Source organism: Urocampus carinirostris, chromosome 1 (genome assembly GCF_059441175.1).
Source record: "Urocampus carinirostris isolate Australia breed hairy pipefish chromosome 1, RoL_Ucar_1.0, whole genome shotgun sequence".
Taxonomy (NCBI): Eukaryota; Metazoa; Chordata; class Actinopteri; order Syngnathiformes; family Syngnathidae; genus Urocampus; species Urocampus carinirostris.
In genome coordinates, this window is record NC_142349.1 from 32,062,839 (window position 1) to 32,084,949 (window position 22,111).

The 22,111-nt window shown below is 38.8% G+C and overlaps 2 protein-coding genes and 1 long non-coding RNA gene across 3 annotated transcripts in view; 1 reads left to right on the plus strand and 2 right to left on the minus strand.

Annotated features, from left to right (window-relative positions):
• The window catches only part of LOC148374329 (phosphatidylinositol 4,5-bisphosphate 3-kinase catalytic subunit alpha isoform), a 35,801-nt gene extending 23,146 nt beyond the window's left edge, over nucleotides 1–12,655 (minus strand). The window contains exons 1-2 of the mRNA XM_088335004.1: nucleotides 11,984–12,655; nucleotides 1,489–1,889 (exon numbers count right to left, since the gene is read on the minus strand). Of these exons, the coding sequence (XP_088191130.1) occupies nucleotides 1,489–1,840 (352 nt within the window). The 5' untranslated portion in view covers nucleotides 1,841–1,889; nucleotides 11,984–12,655. The remainder of the gene's footprint in view (nucleotides 1–1,488; nucleotides 1,890–11,983) is intronic.
• On the plus strand, nucleotides 11,950–18,549 carry LOC148374330 (uncharacterized). Its single transcript, XR_015850410.1, has 3 exons — nucleotides 11,950–12,347; nucleotides 17,629–17,938; nucleotides 18,016–18,549. It is a non-coding gene; the product is annotated as an uncharacterized LOC148374330 (long non-coding RNA).
• LOC148374331 (calcium-activated potassium channel subunit beta-2-like) lies at nucleotides 17,564–20,830 on the minus strand. The gene is made up of 4 exons (XM_088335012.1): nucleotides 20,775–20,830; nucleotides 20,488–20,658; nucleotides 17,960–18,155; nucleotides 17,564–17,871 (listed from the first exon to the last, which is right to left on the minus strand). Exons 1-4 carry the CDS (start codon nucleotides 20,828–20,830, stop codon nucleotides 17,587–17,589), a joined length of 708 nt encoding a protein of 235 aa, XP_088191138.1. The 3' UTR covers nucleotides 17,564–17,586.
• Nucleotides 20,831–22,111: the final 1,281 nt, after the last annotated feature.

Sequence of the window (22,111 nt, forward strand, 5' to 3'; positions counted from 1 at the left end):
ACCACCCTGTCGTGCATCTGTAGATTTCAGCCCTTTGATATGTGTGGTATTAATAATGTCTTTAGCAATTTCTTCCTGTATGGATTGAATCTTCTTAGTAAAGAAGACCATTAAGTCATGAGCAGAGTGCGTCGAACTATCTGCGATAGTCTGTTGCCTTGTAAGCGATGCTACAGTGTCAAAAAGGACTTTGGGGTTGTTCTTTTGAGACGCAATCACCTTCGAAAGGTAGGCCGATTTTGCAGAGGCAAGGGCCGCTTTATACTTTAACAAGCTGTCACACCAGGTTTGATGGAAAACCTAAAGCTTGGTAGAGCGCCATTTTCTTTCCAATTTCCTGCATTCTTGTTTAAGGGTTCTAGTTTCATCAGTAAACCAAGGCGTGCGTCTTTTAGGACGTGATTTTAGCTTTATGGGCGCTATTGAATCCAGGACACTAGTCAGGGTAGTATTGAACTCATTCATGAGTGAGTCAATCTAAGCCTACGATCTGAGAGTGCCGCTCTTCTGGTGATCACAAGAGCAAAGAAGTGTTCTGCTGGTTCGAGAGCGTTCTCCATCCGGGCACCGGTGCTGTGGAATGCTCTTCCCTCTGAGATCCGATCTGCAACCTCAGTGGAAATGTTTGAATCTAAGCTTAAAACTCACTTCTACTCCATAGCATATGAATAACCTACTCTTCTCGTCGGCTGAAAAATAGTCTGTGTAATATAGTGTAATAATCTGTGAAGCCCTTTGAGACTCTTCGTGATTTAGGGCTATACAAATAAAAATGACTTGACTTGAAAAAAAAGGTCCTTTCAGCTTTTACCGTGAACAGAGACCCCTCGCTACTTCATGCTTCAGTTATCGCTGGTTCACTTCTTTGTGGGAGAAAAAAATATTCAATTGAGAAAAAAAAAAGGAAAAAAAAAAAAAAAGATAAGCTTCCCGCACCATTGAGGAACATTTTGGGCACCAAATAGTTAAGCCACTGGCCATTAATTCAAAAATAAATAAATGATGCATAAAAAAAAAAAAAAAATACATTTAAAAAAAAAAAGACTAAAACACAAATTAAAAACAACAACAACACTTCCCGCACTGCGCTCCCGAAATCACTTGCTGTGTGTCTGCTTGCCGGGCTCGACTGCGGGGGTAGTGGGGATGGGGGGGGGACACCTGCTCTGCCTTACTCTCCATCTCGCTGAGAAGACTGCGTCCCACGCCTTTGTCGTGCCGCAAAAGCAAAGCTTCTCTCTTTTTGTCTCGCTCACTCACTCAGTTGGCAGGGCTTAGGCTTTGATCATTTACCTCACTTTTGATTTTTATTTTCTTATAAGACATGACCAGTTAACCTAGTTGTCACAAAATAATAAGCACTAATAAGCTTTACAGGTGACTTTCTTGTCACCGGAATGATGGCTGATAAAGCTAAAGGTACCACAAGGAGCAAAAATGTAAACTCTGTAAAGTAATTGACATTCTTTATTAATTCAAAAATATTACCAATTTCTCGATTGAGAATCTTTTCTTCTCTGTTGCCAACAGGCTCGATGACTTTAAGAAAGGCCTGGAAGAGCCTGAGGTCACATAATCTCCTGGTTTCATCATAAAACTCCTCTCGTTCCGCCTCTTGTGTGACACTGACAAAGATGTAGGAGCTCTCCTCTTGCAGTAGATGGTAAAGAGGATATTTTCGAGCTTCTTTAAAAAGCTCGTGCTTCACTGTAATCAGCGTGGCCTCACGGAGACACTCCAAAGTAAGGATCATGCCATTGGGCAGTAGGCAGTCCACCTTGATGCTGGGGGGCATCAAGTGCATCCCCCATAGTTCTCCTGAAGATGGCCGGGGAGGCATGGCGATTCAGGTCAATCCACTTGCTTATTGTGGAATCGATGTGAACCAGCTGAACAGGTAAAACAAAAGAGCAAGACAAGGGAAAAAACAAGAGTCACAAATTTAAAAATAAATCCAAGAATGGAATATTTTAGTGTAAAAACAATGCCTTAACTTTGTTTTGGTTTATAGTGCATTGTATTGTGATTTCACATTTAGTCTTTTTTTAACCATGTGGCAACAACGTCACATCACAAAATTAACATATCACCTGGGAAAAAAAATGGAACGATGGGTTGATACCGAAAGCTTACAAGAGACCCGTCCCCAAAATGACTTTGGACGCTTCTTCTCTCATTGTATAGAAAAATTATAATATCTTACATTATTATAACAATTAGGTGTTAGTCAATATAGAAATGATCACATTTTTTGAATCACAATACAGTGGAACCTCGGTTTTCGAACGCCTCTCAGTTCGAACAAATCGGTTCTCGACCAAAAATTTCGAGAAATTCTTGCTTCGCTTTTCGTTCAAAAAATCGGAGTTCGAACGCCGGTACGCTAGGGGCGATGCTGAGCGGCGTACAGGTGTAGATTGCCCCCATCCCTCGTGAAGAACTGTTGTCACGTGACCGGGCACTTCTTTTTGCTTTCGTTTTTAATATCGGTGAAGGGAGTGTTTTAACCCCTAATTATGCATCGGAAGAAGGTCGGTGCAAGCAGCAAAGTTGCTACAGGTGAAAAAAAGAAGAGTAGTGCATACAACTATTGCATTTAAGAAAGAAATAATAGCAAAATATGAAGAAGATGTGCGAGTTTCCCTTCTTTCGAGGGAATAGAGCATGGCTTCTGCAGACCACCACAAAGGTAAGAAATCCTATTCATAAATCTTTTCTTTATCCTTTAACCGCTCACGACTTGTTGTGGAGACCCCGGTGCTAAATGACGTGTAAACGACCTGATTTTTTTATTTTTACAAGTTCATGTTAGCGTAATCTTTCGTATGAAAGATTACGCTAACGCGAACGTACGATTAGCCTGGGTTAGCTTAATGTTTCATGGTAAGCCTTCAAGGATTTGGAACGGATTAAAATGATTTTACATTACTTTTAATGGCAAAAACGATTTTCGGTGATGGACCAAATTGTTTTTTGAACAGGGTTCTGGAACGGATTATGGTTGAGAACTGAGGTTCCACTGTATATATTTTACATTTTCTACAGGTTTTTCTTCATCCTTCTCCTCCATAATCTAAAAAAACGATATCAAAGATTCCTGTACCATAGAAAGATTTCGGGGAACCGCCAGGGTTAATTTGGTCCTGCAAATTTTTCATGTCGTAGTATCATTAAAAATAAGATAAAATTATATATATATATATATATATATATATATATATATATATAAATGACACAAAGTTAATCAAAATAACATTTACCGTATATTTCTCTTTATATGGATGATTGTTAACGCTGTTGTGTGTATTTGTGCAACATGTAGCTATCAGTCAGCATCTATCCCCATGCTAAGCGTGCACTCTCATTAACTCGGTTGTTACGGTTACCACTGGATGACCAGTGGTATACAGTGGAACCTCGGTTTTGGAACGCCTCTCAGTTCGGACAAATCGGTGTTCGACCAAAAATTTCGAGAAATTCTTGCTTCGCTGTTCGGTTAAAAAATCGGAGTTCGAACGCCGGTACGCTAGGGTGCGATGCTGAGCGGCGTACGGGTGTTTTAGCCCCTAATTATGCCTCCGAAGAAGGTCGGTGCCAGTAGGACAGGTGAAAAAAGACAAGTTGTTCGTAAAACTATTGCCTTTAAGAAAGACAAAATAGCTAAATATGAAAGAGGTGTACAAATTTCCGATCTTGCTAGTGAATACAGCATGGCTAAATCTACTATCAGTACGATAGTAAAGAATAAGGAGGCTGTGAAATCGAGTGATGCGGCTAAGAAAGTTAGCGCTATAAGCAAGCAACTGCCGCAAGTTTTGGAAGAGGTTGAAAAACTTTTGATGATTTTTCTCTCCCCACCGTCCACCACAAAGGTAAGAAATCCTATTCATAATCCTTTATTTTTACACGTTCATGTTAGCGTAATCTTTCGTACGGAAGATTACGCTAACGCGAACGTACGATTAGCCTGGGTTAGCTTTGTTTACGTAAAACATTCAGGGTGTTGGAACGGAGCTAGCTTTCCAATGAAGTGCTAGCCACTTTTTGTGGGGACCCGGGTGCTAAATGACGTGTAAACGACCTGTTTTTTTATTTTTTCACGTTCATGTTAGCGTTATTTTTCGTACGGAAGATTACGCTAACACGAACGTACGATTAGCCTGGGTTAGCTTCATGTTTACGTCCGTGGTAAACATTCAGGGTGTTGGAACGGATTAAAAAGATTTTGCATTACTTTTAATGGGAAAAACGATTTTCGGTGATCGAACAAATCGGTTTTCGAAAAGGGTTCTGGAACGGATTATGGAGGAGAACCGAGGTTCCATGATATACAGGGATCAGAATGGAGATTTTCATTTTCAGCTGAAATAGCCAGGGTCCAGGGGCCGCAGGCCCCGGCCAGGTCCAAGGCGGAGCCCGGTGGGGGGCTCAGGGGGGCAAACCCACCCGAAGCCAACGGCATTTATCTTATTTGCTATGTGAAAATTGCACTAGAATGAATTAAATCCAACAAAACAGAAACCATGTATTTTTTTCAGTTTTAAGATGTTTAAAACAATTGGGGGATTACAATGTTACAACCATCACCATTGTTGTTGTGTTTTGATGATGAAGATGGACCTTGTATTTAGCTACTAATCAACAATATATATGAAAATATATACATTAATAACCATTCATCATTAATTTGAAAATAGAATGCACAAACTGAACATGCTTAAAGAAAATACATGTCAGTCTGTGACAGTCTTCTCCAGCCATGACCACTTCAATTTATTCTTGATTCCTTTATCAATCTCGGAGACAAAAGCCTCGTCTTCTTTTCTTAGTATTTTCATATTTACTTTTTCAAACACTCATTTCACCGTTTGAAAAGACCGGAAGGAGCGCCATGTTTGAGAACGCCAATGCTCTGAACAAAAGCTCCGCTGATTGGTTATCAGCGAACCTATCGACCAATGGTAGGAGTCGATCTATTTGTTGTGTGTTATAGATCTAATGCGCTGCGCTTCTTTTTGCCGATTTTTCTCGCAATCTCTAACTGCTAACTTGGGGTGATGAAACAGTCACGTATCATACCTCACCCCCCCAAAATATTTTCTCATCGAATTTAGACGATTTACGGGAATGACCTTTGGGGTTCAAAAACAGTGGAAATCCGCGGATCCGCGGAAAATTCTGATCCCTAGATATATGAAAAGGCATACGATTTGATCTCGTCATCACACTATTTTCAATCACTGTACCATAGACAAATGTTACATTTCTTGTGCATTTCACACATTACAATGACAATACTATCATATTTTCTATTCTAAGCATTCCAAGTAACACAAAAAAGATTTAAATCATTAGTTGGCGGTAAAAGTAAAGAGGAACTAGGAATCGAAATTAACTCAAACTACGAACACAATGGTCGGTTGGTTGGTTCCCTTAACCACTAGGGTCGCAGGGGAACCATTTCCTGTGGTATGTCTTGGGCAAATACAGCCTGGTGGCACCCATTCCTCTCAAATACCAACATAACATTTAGTGTTTTTAATTAATGTCCTTCATAATCTGATAAATCATACATCTAGAGTTGTTTGTCTCATCTTGATTTTTTTGCATTTATTTATATATTTCAGAACTACCGTATTTTCCGCACTATAAGGCGCACCAGGTTATAGGGCGCACCCCGAAAAAATAGTTTTTGGTCCTATATTTGACATACATAAAACGCACCGGATTATAAGGCGCTACAATGGGAACGTCGACAAAACAGTCAGATAGTTCAGTCAAACTTATTACCCCCTTAACATTCCCAAAGCTTGCAAAGACGCAAATACGTGTCGAGAACACGTGCGGATGCGGTGTCCGTACGATGTCACTCAAATGCATCGTTCCATCATTCGGAAGGTTAAAGTCTTGGGATTCAAGAAATGCCAACCATTCCTTAGTTTCTATTTTCTTTTTTGCTCGCAACTTTACTGTGTATATCAATAAACACTTGGAATTGAGTTTAATTTAAAAATAGACACTCCATTCCATCCATTATCTGCACCGCTTATCACAGAAACATCGAGTTCAGTCTGAAACAAGATACAGGGAAAATATATAGCCAGAGTAGCTCACCAAAGTCGTTGTGTTCAATAATAATGTGCAGCCGAGGTCCGTTTATATCCGTGGGTTTAGTAAATCCAGGAGAATAAAATATTTACAAATACAGAATAGTTAAAAAATGCTTTCTGTATGCCGTCAACCAAGTGCTATACGCATTCATCTTTTTCGGCCAATTGCAGGCTTTGTTTTGCCGCTTCAGCCTATGCCAGCCTGTAAATGATAAAAAGGATCCGCCCCTTGACCTCCGAATAACTTTAGCCAATAGTGATCGATTCAACTGATGATTGACACATCTTTTTCGGCCAATTGCAGGCTTTGTTTTACAGTTTAAGCCTATGCCAGCCTGTAAATGAAAAAAGGAACGGTGGTTCACCTCCAAATAACTTTAGCCAATATATCATTCGGAAGGTTAAAGTCTTGGGATTCAAGAAATGCCAACCATTCCTTAGTTTCTATTTTCTTTTTAGCTCACAACTTTACTGTGCATATGACAATAAACACTTGGAATTGAGTTTAATTTAAAAAAAGACCTATCACAGAAACATCGATATCACTCTGAAACAAGATACTGGGAAAATATATAGCCGGAGTAGCTCACCGAAGTCGTTGTGTTCAATAATAATGTACAACCATGGTCCTCTTAAATCCGTGAGTGTAGTAAATCCAGGAGAGTAAAATATCCGTCACCTTTACCTCCGAATAACTTTAGCCAATAGTGATCGATTCAAAATGATGATTGACACATTGGTTAGCCAATGAAACGCCGGTATATAAATCCCAGCAAACACCGCGGACTACTTCGCGTTCGGGGGAAAATCTAGTCGGCGGCTGCTTGCATTAGTTGCAAGACTTTGCGACTTAATATTGATCCATATATAAGGCGCACTGTATTATAAGGCGCATCGTCAGCTTTTGAAAAAAATTAAGACTTTTAGGTGCGCCTTATAGTGCGGAAAATACGGTACTTTGTTTTCTCATACGACACCTATATTACCGGTGGTCCAGTGGTAAGGATTCAACACCCTCGTTCAATTCCCATTGTCGTGTTTTAAGATTGTGGTCAGCAATATTTTCGACTGATAACTCATTGCACAAATACAGTAATATAATACTGTAAAACCTCATGTATAAGGCACACCTCAACTTTGATGGTGTTTTTGTGTTGTTTGTTTTTGTCCTTTTAACAGTTCCTTGCACACATTAATAACTGGATAAAGAGCTTATAACAAGGAACATCCTGTTATCCAATGCATGTCCACTGACTAGCTGTTGGAAGTATCTCGCAACTTTTCAGACGATGGCCTAGGAGACTGAAAACAGGCTAAAAGTGCCATAAGGTTTTGCAGAGGAATGGTCTTAATACTGAGACATGGCATCAGTGGGATTTTGTAATGACGCATGGAAGACCACACAGACCACGCTCTGCTGGATTAAGGATGTGACCCAGGGCTTGCCCCATATCATTAGCTTTGGCATGGTCACTGCTAGCCTTATTACATTATTTGCAGGTCTGCTTTTATCAGTTAAGCAGAGGATGACATTGCGTGAATGATTGCCTTAGTGTTGATGGCCAAGATGGTCAAACCAAGCCACCTCGTCCAATGTCTTCCCGAATCACCGAGACACGCATCATATTCTACGTTTGAGCTGAGCAGGACACTACATAAACATCCGCAGTTAAGTAATCTTATTTGGAATAGCATTGTTGTGCCTTATAAACCACCTATGGCCACCTTCAGGTGTCACAGTCGCACCATTGCAGCTCTCACTACAGAACATCGGAACCTGGTCTAGCTTAAAGCAAATGATCTAAGACAGTGATGTGACTTAAGGACCCACCCTAACGACAAGTAGCAACCCAGAACAAGAAAACACATTCCACTTCTTCAAAGAATTGAATGAAAGGATTGTGCAGTTTAAAGCAGATATAGAAGATACTCAGCATTTAAAAAAAAAAGACCAGCAAAATTAAAGGACTTCTAGTAATGTACATACTCACATATTAGCCTACATCACGTACAGTAGAAGCGACTCCTTAAATTTGCTTTTAAATAGATGTACAGTGGGACCTCGGTTATCGCGGTTAATGGGGACCAAAACCACCCGCGATATGTGAAAATTCGCGAAGTAGCGGTGCACTTTTTAAAAAAAAATTATTATCTTTTAGACCCGGTTAACCAAAACCACCCGCAAAAAGTGAAAATCTGCGAAGTAGCGACGCCCCTTAAAAAAAAAAAAAAAAAAAAAAATTTGAACCCACGCAGGAGGTTCCCACGACCTCAGAACTGTGCCGCCCACGCGCTAACCCCTGCGGCGCCGTGCTGCCCGGCCGAGGCGAAGGCCCTCGCGGCCCGAGTAGGAGACACCGGGCGCCGGCCTCAGCGCCCGACCCGCTCAGCTCGTCGCGGTGTCGTGCGTATCGCGCCCGAAAGTACCCGCGCTGCTGGTTAGGGGCTCGCTCACGGGAGTGACCGAACGGCACCCGCGGTGCGGCGCAAGTTAAAAAAAATATATTATTATTTTTTTTTTATTATTATTTTTTAAACCCGGTTAATGGGGACCAAAACCACCCACTAAAAGTGAAACTCTGCGAAGTAGCGACGCCTCTTTAAAAAAAAAATGTTTTACTATTACAGGGCGCGAAGCTCTGAAGCCGCAAACGTCGAAGCGCGAAGTAGCAAGGTCCCACTGTATACAAAAAGAAGTTCCAACCAAAAATTTGAAAAAATTGTGTACCTAAATAATGACCTTAATAATTACTTAGTTGTGTAGATAATACTGATTTTTTTAATATACTGGTATAAAAAGCTAAAACTAGAAGACTTATAAACCATTTACTTTACCTTCTAGAAGTGCTTCAATGCCACATGGTCATACAATATTTTCGTATTTTGGAATCATTTCCTTCTTTGACTTGATTGTTGTTGTCACAGTTTTTCACTTTTCCTTCCTCTTATAACTAACTCTCATGGGATCCAGAATTATGGGAAATAAAACAAACAAAATCATAATAAAATGTGATGCGGTCCCTCTCGAACACAATTGGGGCAGCACAGATTGACTGAACAGGACGAAGAGATCATGCAGGGCATTATCGCAATCTAAGCGGAATTGAACCTATATTTTTTCCCTCTTAGTATTATTTTGCCAGGGCAAAGGTCCATGACCCACTTTTCCCGGCCCATCATTTGAGAAAACCTATTCTAAGACATCAACCAACAATTTTGAATCAAAACCTAATGTGAGCAAGATAAAACCTGACAAATTCCACAGTAATTGTCTATACGATGTAATTGAGTCGATCGCAACATCCTCATTTGACGTCATAAAGACACAAGAGTTTGGATGATCGTTTACTCTGAAGCAAGTCCAGAAAGAGCTGAGACAATGCCCAAAATATTAGTTGAAGGCTCATGACTAATTTATATAATGCAACAGCAAAACTATCAACAACAGCAATGTTATTGTAGTCATTTACAAGTGATGTATCCAGTGGTTTGTTTGCATATTTTATTACATCACCTAATCAGATCTGTCCCAGAAGAGTGGACAAAAAAAATCTCAATCCATGAGTGCAGTTTTCTTTTTGAACTAACTTTTCTTTTGCCATCAAAGTACATTTTTGGGCGTGTTGTTGAGGCAGAAATTAAATTGCTTGGACATTTGAAGATGCCATGGATGTGAATAAAAGAAAAGAAAAAAAATTGTCTCAATAGGACCAAAATTCTGGTCGAAACAGATCCTTTCACAAATACCTCTCTCAGTTTCTTCTCTCAAAACAAGCATTTTCACAAAACTTGCCAGTGTTTATCTACAATTTACTCAAGAGTGATAAAAGGCAAAAATTTACTTTTCTGGTAAAATAATTAGGTTAAAAATTTGATTTGGTGGGTCATTAGGTGCCCATTTATTTACAGAACTTTATTTGTATAGGCGTTCAATCACAGGGAAACTGGTGAAAAGGAGCTAGCACACAGCACTCCAATTTGAGACAAGCGGGATGGGCACTGAATGAATGAAACATTGCTTTCTTTGTTCGATCAAATATTGGCAATCACTGGAATTTATTTGAAAGGGACAGTGTGTAATATTTGACCACTAGATGTCACTGTATCTTGTTGTGCAACCAAAAACGAATTCTTAAAGGCACAAGGAAGAATACAAACTACAGAATGTGATCAAACCACACAGTTTTTTTTCTCCCAGCCCTCATAAGGGTTATGGGTACCTGTAGCAGGAAGATGGCGGACAGTTACGCCATGTGATCCCCCTCTGGGTGAGGCTCACGTAAAATAGATGCAAATGTCTCTACCTAAAAGTATTTAAAGAAATATTATGTATTCTTTAGGACCCATCTCATCTCATTAGCCGTACCGCTTATCCTCATTAGGGTCGCGGGGGGCTGGAGCCCATCCCAGCCATCTCCGGGCAGTGGGCAGGGGACACCCTGAACTGGTTGCCAGCCAATCGCAGGGCACACAGGGACAGACAACTCATTCGCTCATTCACACCTATGGACAATTTGGACCGGCCAATTCACCTGAAATGCATGTTTTTGGAACGTGGGAGGAAACCGGAGTGCCCGGAGGAAACCCACGCAAGCACGGGGAGAACATACAAACTCCGCACAGGAAGTCTGGAGCTGGATTTGAACCCACGACAGGTTCCCATGACATGAACTGTGCCGCACAAGCGCTAACCACTGCGCCGCCGTGCTGCCCTCTTTAGGACTCCTAGTTGTAAAATAATACTTCAATCATTAAAATGATTTTTGATTAGAATAATAGGTTAAAGTAAATAAACAACCATGGAAACATGTCTTTTGTTTTCAAATACAGTACTTAAATACTTCAAATACTCATCGGTCAAGAAATTAGAATTTAGTTTAAATAGCACAAGGCTCACGTGGGTGCTTCCATGATCCTCCCACATTTTGCTACTAAGAATATTTCGATAACAAAAACATTAAGAAAGGTTGTCCTGGAAAAATTATGCAGTTTGGTCACTTTGAGTCGCCAAAGTTTGTAATCTTCCTTGTGTTTTGTAGCACTAATTTACAAATGCACTCGACCAGGGGGCACCAGATATCCCCTAAAACCACCTGAGTAGCCTGCAGACTGGTTCTGAAAATATATCATTGGTCTTTCTGATTTTCTAGAAAATTCGATTTCCAACTGGCATGTTGTTTTGTGGTGTACCGAACCCATTTTAACCTCGATTAATGGCGATCTCGCAGCAGTATTGTTATAACATAGTAATGACATGTTACTTTAGAAATGCATATCAAACTGGTAGCTCTTAGTGCTGATTAGTAATAAAAAGTAGCCCTTCAAAAGGCTTCAAAGAGGGTTGGAGACCCTTGAACTAAACAATGCAGTAACATCTAGTGGTCAAATATTACACATTGTCCCTTTGAAAACAAATATATATATATATATATATATATATATACAAGTTCATACATTTTTTTGCTTATTAATCAAACCAAGATTTAAAAATGACGTTTTCAAACCACTAGACGGCGATATAAATAATAAACAGTGTCCCTTTAAAGATAGGTCTAGTAAATGTTATTGTACACATCGATATGGTAATGTCGAATCCGAATTTACAGTATAAAGATAATAGTATGCACCGTAATATCCAGGAATTTAAATACTAAATAACACTTTCGTTGCTCAGATGATGTTGTTATTCATAAACTAGCAAGTCATGCCTACAAACTTTATTTTGTGCTACTCACTGAGCTAACGTTAGCAGTGTTTTATTCGCGCAGTTGCACTAATTCTATTGAGGAAACTGCCGGTTCACATATGTAACGTCCCGATTTAGAATATTGTGCTCGTTTATCAGAATTGGGAAGAATAGCAATGCTCACTACCTGTGTCACGGAGCTAGTCCGAACCGGTCGGCCACGAAGCTAGCCATCCATTAGCAGTGGCGGCTAACTGGGTAAATCCCCATCGAGACAGCCTCGGACGTCCAAACATGAGCCCTTCCAATAAGTGGCCCTGGAATCCAAAGTTCGCCTCTGACTGCCTGGGTGCAGTGCGGGAAATAAGGGCCTATTTCATGATGTTTTGTTTGGGCTGCCACCAGAGTGAACGTTCTAACATGCTAAGTGTTAGCGGGCTCCTCGTGACGGACCGCCCTCCGCGAGATAAGGGAAGAGAAGAAAGCGTGTTGTTTACGGCGGAGAGTTTACTGGAAACATCCTCTGTGTATCTTCCTGGTAGGCGAATGAGGTAAAGCTGGAGGCATTTCATCCATTCGATTAGTGGTTCTCGCCTCGCTGTGGCCCTGATACTCTCATTTTTCAAGTGAAAGAGTTGTGACTCAATGGCATAAGTTAATAAACATATTAGATGATGCGGCGGTTTTTTTTAATGGGCATAGCAGTATGTTCAAACTTTTCTTAAAAGGACACTGTAATAAGTGTCTCCACACGGTACAAAACAAATTTCATTCAGTAAAGGATAAAATACTAGGCATAAATACATGAACTATCATACAATTATTTAAAACAAATCATAGTGTCTTTTACATATTGGCATTCCATGCTTACAGTTAGCCGCCATGCCGCCAAATGGTGCAGTCTGTTTACGTTGAGTTTCCATAGTTTGCATTCTTGTTTTTTTGTTTTGCTTTTCAGCACACAATTGTGGTAACACAATACAGCGACATCTAGTGGTCAGATAATAGTCAAGTCATGTTTATTTATATAGCCCTTAATCACAAAGAGTCTCAAAGGGCTGCACAGACTACAGATTATTGCAAACCACAGACTATTATTACACCATCCCCTGATCTATAACCTACAGGAGGGCAAAGAAAAACTCAAAAACCTCAACATGAGGAAAATGAAGAAACATTGAGAAGGGACTGCACATGAGGTAATCCCCCTTCCAGGATGACCAGACTGCAAAGAATGTTGCAATAACAAATAATAAACAGATATTGTCAAAATAAAACCCAGAATGTCAACCGCATTAAACCCCACTCCCCACATTAAACCCCACTCTCCACATTAAACCCCACCCACATTTGCATATTACCCTATTTTTATTACAGTGTGTATTTTCTGTAGCACTCTTTAAATACTCTATAGCAAAACGTTATATTGGGTATTTTTGTATTCTATATCTTTATTTTATACATTTACTTTTCAACACAAGGATACTGCTGGAAGGATGTATTTTCCTACGGGGATGAATAAAGTATCCATCTATCTATCTATCTATCTATCTATCTATCTATCTATCTATCTATCTATCTATCTATCTATCTATCTATCTATCAATCTATCTATCTATCTATCTATCTATCTATCTATCTATCTATCTATCTATCTATCTATCTATCTATCTGTCTGTCTGTCTGTCTGTCTGTCTGTCTGTCCGTCCGTCCGTCCGTCCGTCCGTCCGTCCGTCCGTCCGTCCGTCCGTCCGTCCGTCCGTCCGTCCGTCCGTCCGTCCGTCCGTCCGTCCGTCCGTCCGTCTGTCTGTCTATCTATCTAAAGGGCAGCACAGCGGCGCAGGGGATACGTGTGAATGAGCGAGCGAATTGTCTGTCTCTGTGTGCCCTGCGACTGGCTGGCAACCAGTTGAGGGTGTCCTCTGCCCACTGCCTGAAGACAGCGGGGTTTGGCTCCAGCACCCCCGCCACCCTACTGAGGATAAGCGGTGCAGATAATGGATGGATGGATGTCAACATGAAATGATAGGTTATTCATATGTTATGGAATAGAAGTGTGTTTACAGGTTGCAGATAAGTGTATTTCTAAAAAAAAAAAATCTTGTAAGATAATTGCCGTACATAATTTGAAATGATCAAAAACGTATAAAATACAGGGAAAACGTATAAGTTGAAAGGTATGTTTTCAGCACTCATGTTCAATTACGCCACACAAGTTGTTAAACAATCCGCACTGTCACTCTAAAAAATACATTTTTTTAAATTATTGAACTTTGTTATTTGTTATGCTCCACAGTCTTTCTTTAACAATTTAGGAAAAAAAGATCTTTGAAAAGACAAGTAATTAAACAAACCAAAAAATTGTACACATCCAAAACTCGAGGTAGAATATTCGAGTAAAGCTACAGTAAATGAGTAAAATATTCCTCTTTCCCAGTAGAATTATCTTGTTCTTTTTCAGATGATGATTTTGTACATAATAGTACATGATATATTTCTTATTTATTTAACTATAAACTATTTAAAAATAATACTTAAAATGAGCAATGAGCCACTCCATATCATATATTTCAGTCTGAATTTAGCATTATTTAATATTTACTAGATTTTTCCAAATATCTTTTTTCAAGTGTAGTATGGAAACTAATACTTAGGAAATTATGACACATTCCATAATGGATCATGTTTCTTTGTTAATTGCTGTTTTATTTCCTATACTTGGGGGGAAAAGGTTTCAAAGAAATCAAGAAAAAAAAAGTAGAAATTAATGCTTCAAGTTAAAAAAAATACACAAAATAAGTAAGATTACCCAATATAGAATGTGTCATTTAATTTTGCTAAACAATACTGAAACAAAATTATCAAATCTGGAACGTGTCATATACTCATATATATATATATATATATATATATATATATATATATATATATATATATATATATATATATATATATATATATACCGTATTTTCCGCACTATAGGGCGCACCGGGTTATGGGGCGCACCCCTAAAAAATAGTTTTTGGTCCTATATCTTCCATACATAAGGCGCATCGGATTATAAGGCGCTACAATGGGAACGTCGACAAAACAGTCAGATAGTTCAGTCAAACTTATTACCCCCTTAACATTCCGAAAGCTTGCAGAGAAGCAGATACGTGTCGTAGACACGTGTGGATGCGGTGTCCGTACGATGTCACTCAAATGCATCGTTCCAAATATCATTCGGAAGGTTAAAGTCTTGGGATTCAAGAAATGCCAACCATTTCTTAGTTTCTATTTTCTTTTTAGCTCGCAACTTTACTGTGCATATGACAATAAACACTTGGAATTGAGTTTAATTTAAAAAAAGACCCATCACAGAAACATCGATATCACTCTGAAACAAGATACTGGGAAAATATATAGCCGGAGTAGCTCACCGAAGTCGTTGTGTTCAATAATAATGTACAACCATGGTCCTCTTATATCCGTGAGTGTAGTAAATCCAGGAGAGTAAAATATTTACAAATACAGAATGGTAAAACATGTTTCCTCTATGCCGTAGACAACCAAACTTGCTATTCACATTCATCTTTTTCGGCCAATTGCAGGCTTTGTTTTGTCCATTTAGCCTATGCAAGCCTGTAAATGATAAAGAGGATCCGCCCCCTTTACCTCCGAATAACTTTAGCCAATAGTGATCGATTCAACTGATGATTGACACATCTTTTTCGGCCAATTGCAGGGTTTGTTTTACAGCTTAAGCCTATGCCAGCCTGTAAATGATAAAAAGGATCCGCCCCCTTTACTTCCGAATAACTTTAGCCAATAGTGATCGATTCAAATGATGATTGACACATTGGTTAGCCAATGAAACGGCGGTATATAAATCCCAGCATACACCGCGGACTACTTCGCGTTCGGGCGAAAATCTAGTCGGCGGCTGCTTGCATTAGTTGCAAGACTTTGCGACTTAATATTGATCCATATATAAGGCGCACTGTATTATTAGGCGCATGGTCAGCTTTTGAAAAAAATTACGACTTTTAGGTGCGCCTTATAGTGCGGAAAATACGGTGTGTTTGTATATATATATATATATATATATATATATATATATATATATATATATATATACCTATTTTAACTTATTATTTTCCTTACTTTCCTTACCTGAAAAAAGGTTTAAAGAAATTAGTAAAAAGTAAATTTATTACAAAAATGAATTAATTGTAATAGTTTAAATAGTGATATTACAACAAAAATACATTTACATATACACCTTGTTTTGCAAATGATTTAATTATAATTATTAAATTGATTGTATTTTGAGGGAAATCTGTGCAGCCCTTTGAGACTCTTAAGGGTTATACAAATAAATATGACTTGACTTGACGACACAGAAAGAGTTATGATAATATACGGTACCTTAACCCCTTAACGTTCCGTCGGACCTTTGATAAACAAACATGTTTCCGTAGGATGTTACCAGTCACTGATATATGCCATGCCACATATCATTGGAAAGCTTAAACTCTTGGAATTCTAAATATTTTTAAATATACTCATCAGAACAATATCATCATCAGTCTGAAACAAGATACCCGGAAAGTCTTAAGCCGGCGTCACTCACATTACGTCCCCTGGCCGTCTTCAACTTCTTTGAATGGCTTCATTACATCAAAGACAATCGATAGAATCCAACCGCGTAAAATGTTTACTCTAAAACACACAATAATGCCATAGATAAATAGGAAATCGCCTTAAACATTTCGGTTTCGCTGCACGCTGCTTCTTGTAATCCAATCATTTCGCCAAATTATTTCCGTTTATAAGTGAACAGACTTGTAAAATGATCCCCCTATATAGTGGTTAGCCTTCCCCTTTCAATTGACACTCTTCCATTATGAGTGTCCCGTGAATCGTAAATTAAAAAAAATCTCGAGGTACACAAGGAATACCAACACTATTTGCCAAAACCATTTACATATTTAATCTGCACAGTGTGTCATTATAAAAAGGCATTTTTGTTTCCACTTCTTACAAAGTGTGGTGCACTTTTTTGTGGATAACCTTTAAACAGTGCACACTATAGTTCCGCCAGACCTGCTTGTCTACTCTGAAAATAATCAAGTATATACATACATACATACATACATATGTATATATATGTATATATATATATATATATATATATATATATATATATATATATATACATATATATATATATATATATATATATATATATATATATATATATATATATATATATATATATAAAACTCACCTTATCAAACATGGCAAAGTTGCGTAAAAAAAATTGTTTCATTTATTATAGAAAATGCATAGGATTTATAAATTTAAAATTAAATGGCAACTGAAATAAATAATCCATTTGTGAAAGAATAGTTGACTAGTTGTTATCTGGTTTGGTCTTTAGATTTGTAGCAGGGACACTATTCTGTTTCCTAAATTGTACGAACACATGTATTGGAAAGGATGGCAAACAATGTTTTTCTCTTCAAGTTGCATCTCAGACAGAAAAACTTGTACAGTATACAATCTCAAAACAGTTTGATCGTATATTATTTTGTTATCGGTGTCAAAGCAAAATCCATTCTATTCTTCTTTCTTGTAACAACCACAGTCCACACCTTCCTCTTTAAGAAGGTTTCCTCAGGCACATTTTCCTTCTTGGGCGAGTCAGCCGCCCCAAATAACTTAATTAAATGCATTGATTTGCAGAATGTGTTTTTTGTTCAGACTCTGCTTTTGCTTTTAACGTCCTGTGCCTTCACAACAACTTCACAACTTCATCTTTCCAATTTCTTCGCACAACCTGGACAGGTACTGTGTGAGTTTGACCATCACAATTATGAGGACCCCGCCTATGAACATGCACGAGGGCCACATCAGGGAGTGGAAGACAACGCTGTGGTCGTAGAGCCGTGTCAGCAGGACTGTCTCCTGCTGCTCGCTGGGGTCGTAGTAGCAAGGAACCTGCCGGTTGGCTTTCAGCCGCTCGGAGATGTTCAGTATTATGACGTGCATCTGGGCGCTGTCCTTCTGGCACCGTGGCACGAAGAAACACTGCAAGAAATAGCTTGGCCATGAGCAGTTGTATCTACCTACTGGAGTTGCTCCAAATCCTTTCAAGGTAATCTTCCATACTACTCACTTCTGAGCTGGCATCCTGTGTCTCTTCATTGTGAGATAATCGGCTGATGCGGCCAGTGTTGTTAATGTTCACGTAGACCTGCAGACAGGGGTATTTGGATACTCGCCAGCAGTCGGAGCCGCAGTTGTAGGAACAATTCATCTCTGCAGTGACCGTCGAGTTGAGAACCAAGCACACCCCTTCCTCTGTCCACGCACTGGTTTGATATTTATAGAGGTGCAAAGTCAATTCAAATAGCTTTAAACGTTGTAATTGCCAAAGGGTGCCATTGGTTGGCAGCAAAGCACCAATCATTCTGAAATGAAAGAGATTTACTCACTTTAAAGCAGTGGTTTTTAAATAGTTGGGTGGCCCCCCTTTGGGAGGCGTGAGACTACGTCAAAGGCGGCGCAGGCGCTATGACCTCCGGGAACCCTTTTTTTTTTCAACCCTCCAAAGAATCAAGTGCTATTGCACCACCACTACACTAGGGAGCAGAGGCGCTCCTAATGGCAGTGTTTTGTTTACATTTAAGCTCCACGCCGTGCATATAACAGAGTATAAGGATTGAGTATGAGGTTTGGATACAATTAGGGGCAGACGCTCAAGTGACCTTGTGAAAAAATAATTAACCCGGATAAGGAGACAGACTTATTGGGGGAGGGCGCAAGAGGATTTCTTCTTCCAGAAAATGATTGAGAGCCACTGCTTTAAAGGGGTATTTTGTAATATTTACCGCCTCATAATGGTAAAAAAAAACCTTATTAAAGATTTGATTTGAATGATAACCAAACATAGATAAACAATCGTCTATCCATCCATTATCTGGATTGCTTATCACCAGTAGGGTTACGGGGGTGCTGGGGCCCATCTTAGCCGTTTTCTGGTAGTGGGCAGGGGGCACCCTGGACTGGTTGCCAGCCAGTCGCAGGGCACATGGAGACAGACCATTCACTCGCGCATTTTCACCTAGGGACAATTTTAACCGGCCAATTAAGCTGACATGCATGTTTTTGGAATGTGGGAGGAAACCCATGAAAGCACAGGGAGAACATGCAAGCTCTGCACAGGAAGGCTAGTAGCTGGTTTTGATCTAATGACCTCAGAACTCTGCAGCAGACGCTAACCACTCTGCCGCTGTGCTGCCCATAAACAATCATATAAGGCTCCTTATTCAAAAATATTCGTAGGTCAAGATTTCTTTATACATCCATCCATCCATTATCTGCACCGCTTATCCTCAGTAGGGTCAGGGGTGCTGGAGCCCATACCAGCTATCTTGAGGCAGTGGCCAGGGGACACCCTGAACCGGTTGCCAGCCAGTCGCAGGGCACACAGAGACAGACAACTCACTCGCTCAGTCACTCCTAGGGACAATTTGGACTGGATAATTAACCTGACTAGAGGGAGCTGACATAATTGTCCGCCATCTTGTTACTAAGTGTACCCCAAACAACAAAAACTTTGTGAAAGGTTAGGCAAAAAATAAGAGGAAAGATGGTGCGGTTCCATCACTTTAAGTCTTCATGTGTTGCAATTTTTCTTGTATTTTGTAGAACTCTCTTTCAATTGCTTTACACAATACAGCAACATCTAATAGTCATATTTTGCAAAGTTTCCCTTAAACGAACATAGTTGCCTTGATATAAGAGTTTAATCTGTTTCATAATTAAAACATGCTGTTGATAAAAGATCTCAAATCATCTTTTTCCACAAAAAAAGAGAAAAAGCCAATAATTGGTATCAGCCTGACTATAAAAACAATGACAACTAACACAACCTGAAAATGTTGCCAAATTTTGCATGTCAGTGCCAAAAAAAACACATACTGCAAAAACAATTATGTTGGAAGATGATGTTGTTATTTACTCTGTGTTTTCCATAGTGCATGCTTTTCTTCATTTTCACCATTATTTTATGAGTCCACAATTGAATTGAATTGTATTTATTTTAGTTGATTACAACGTAGTAAACTTTGCAATGAAGTAAGACATGGCACTCTAGGATAAACATGTAATAAAGATTTAAATGAGAAAAATAAGATAAATAGGCAAAAATATTTACAATGTAGTGCTTGGAGACATAGTAGTAAAAATAGTGCAATAGAAATAGTGTATCGTATCAATAGGGCAATAAAAAGTAGTGCAGTTATTGTAAATGAATATTCCTGAACTAAAATGAGAGTAAAATGTAATAAAAATTAAGAAAATGACAGTTCCTGCGAACGGAGCAAAGGTGAGAGAATATTATTAGTTAACAATATTTTTTTTCTCGATTTTTAACTTGAAATTATGCAGTGCAGTAATGTTGTAAAACAATATGAATAAACCATTTTGTAGTATTTTAAGCTTGAATCAAATGGTTATTGTGCTTCTCTTTGTTGGCTATTTACGACCAACGCAGTTGAAAGACACATGTTCGTGCAGCTCGTCAAAACTCCTCAGTCAGCCGCTGGATTGAGTCATTTTGTAGTACCTCCTCAAATGTTGATTTCAAAATGTTTTACGTGTAAAGGAAAAGATAGAGAAGTTGTAAAAGCACCATTTTACCTTTCTGCATATGAGCGTAAAATAGTGATCCCAAGGACAAAGTACATCATGACAGAGGAGAGGATCATTCCAAGACCCAAGAGAATGGCACGATCTTCACCAGGCTTGAGAGCTGTCACAGTCTTTTTCTTGTCCAATAAATCAACCTCGCGGAATTTCTGATAAATTGACCTGACGATAAGGGAACAGACAAGAGAAATTTGTGTTCTACAACACATTAAATGTAAGAACGTTGAAAATCAAAATGCTTGTTGATTGAGCTTCCATTCCACATTCCCCTTCCGCACCTCCTTTCATTTCCTGGTCCCTGTGCTGTATTTTTGGCCCCTGCCACAAAGAACATTTCTTTTGATAATCTTCCTCCTCTACTCACCAAAGAGCAAGCGGCTGATTGCTGGAAAGACCTACAAAGAAAAGTTAAATGCTTTGAGGGAGAATTTCCACACGCATAAAGTCAAACTATTCTTACCTTCGGCGCATCTCTACTTTTTTTCAATATGATGTTTAAACAGATTACATTTATACGTGCCAATAATCCTGCGCTCCTTTCATTTTTATGATGTTATTGCAACTGGATAGTTTCAGTTATAGTTGACTGCGGTTGCGGCCATAAGGTAAACATCCCATTTTGAACACAAAGAAACACTAAAAATGTAAAGTAGATGACAGATGAACGTTGATGAAAGGTGGAGAGCAGTAAATAACCTACCCGCTGGATCATGAACGCTGTCAACACAAAGTCATTGGGTCCTCGCTCGGCAGAACAACACCTTCTACCGTGATCCTTTTTTTCTCTGCATTTCCTATCGTGGATGTAAAACACATACAACATTACATAGTCGTCAATACTGTAGAATAGATGTTTATGACAAAGGGTGAATAATTAGATTGGGTTCGACTGTTTCATTGCCTTCCTGCAGGGCAACATTTTCTCATGTCCAAATTCACGACTTGTGCTACTACTTAATGCATGTAATGTACTCAATTTCCTTTCGGGTTCAGTTTATATTGTAGGTCTAGGACATAAACAAATTATCCAGTATCATCACTAGGACTGGTATCTACTAATTCCTTTAATTGATTCCATTTCAATTTATTCACCTAGGTTTGATTCATTTACCCCCCTGATATATTTATAAATGGATACATAGATATACGGTGGAGGATCTTTTTAAATTATTTATGCGTTAATAAAAAATAACGTGGAAATTACTGAATTGTTAAAAATTGCAATCTGTAACACTTTTTGTATCATTTAAGCATTAGTGAATGTTGATTGTATCATAAGCATAACTAGGTGATGATTTAATATTTCACTAGTAAATTAAATAATGATTAGTAAGTTATAACAGTCGTTTTTATTGTTTTTTCAAAAATCAATGTCCTAACCACAACCCGACCCTGTGATTACTACATACAAACATTGTTTTTGTGAAAGATAAATGGTTCATAATTTTTTTAATGAGTATGAACTACATACTCTTAACTAATAATTACTAGTGCCCAATGGTGTGTACTTATTTTAAAATGTTTCCAAAACAATGGGCATTAAACTACATTCTAATTACTACATTGTAATTCTATCATATTAAGAATGATTTACACAGATGAACAAGAAACAGGA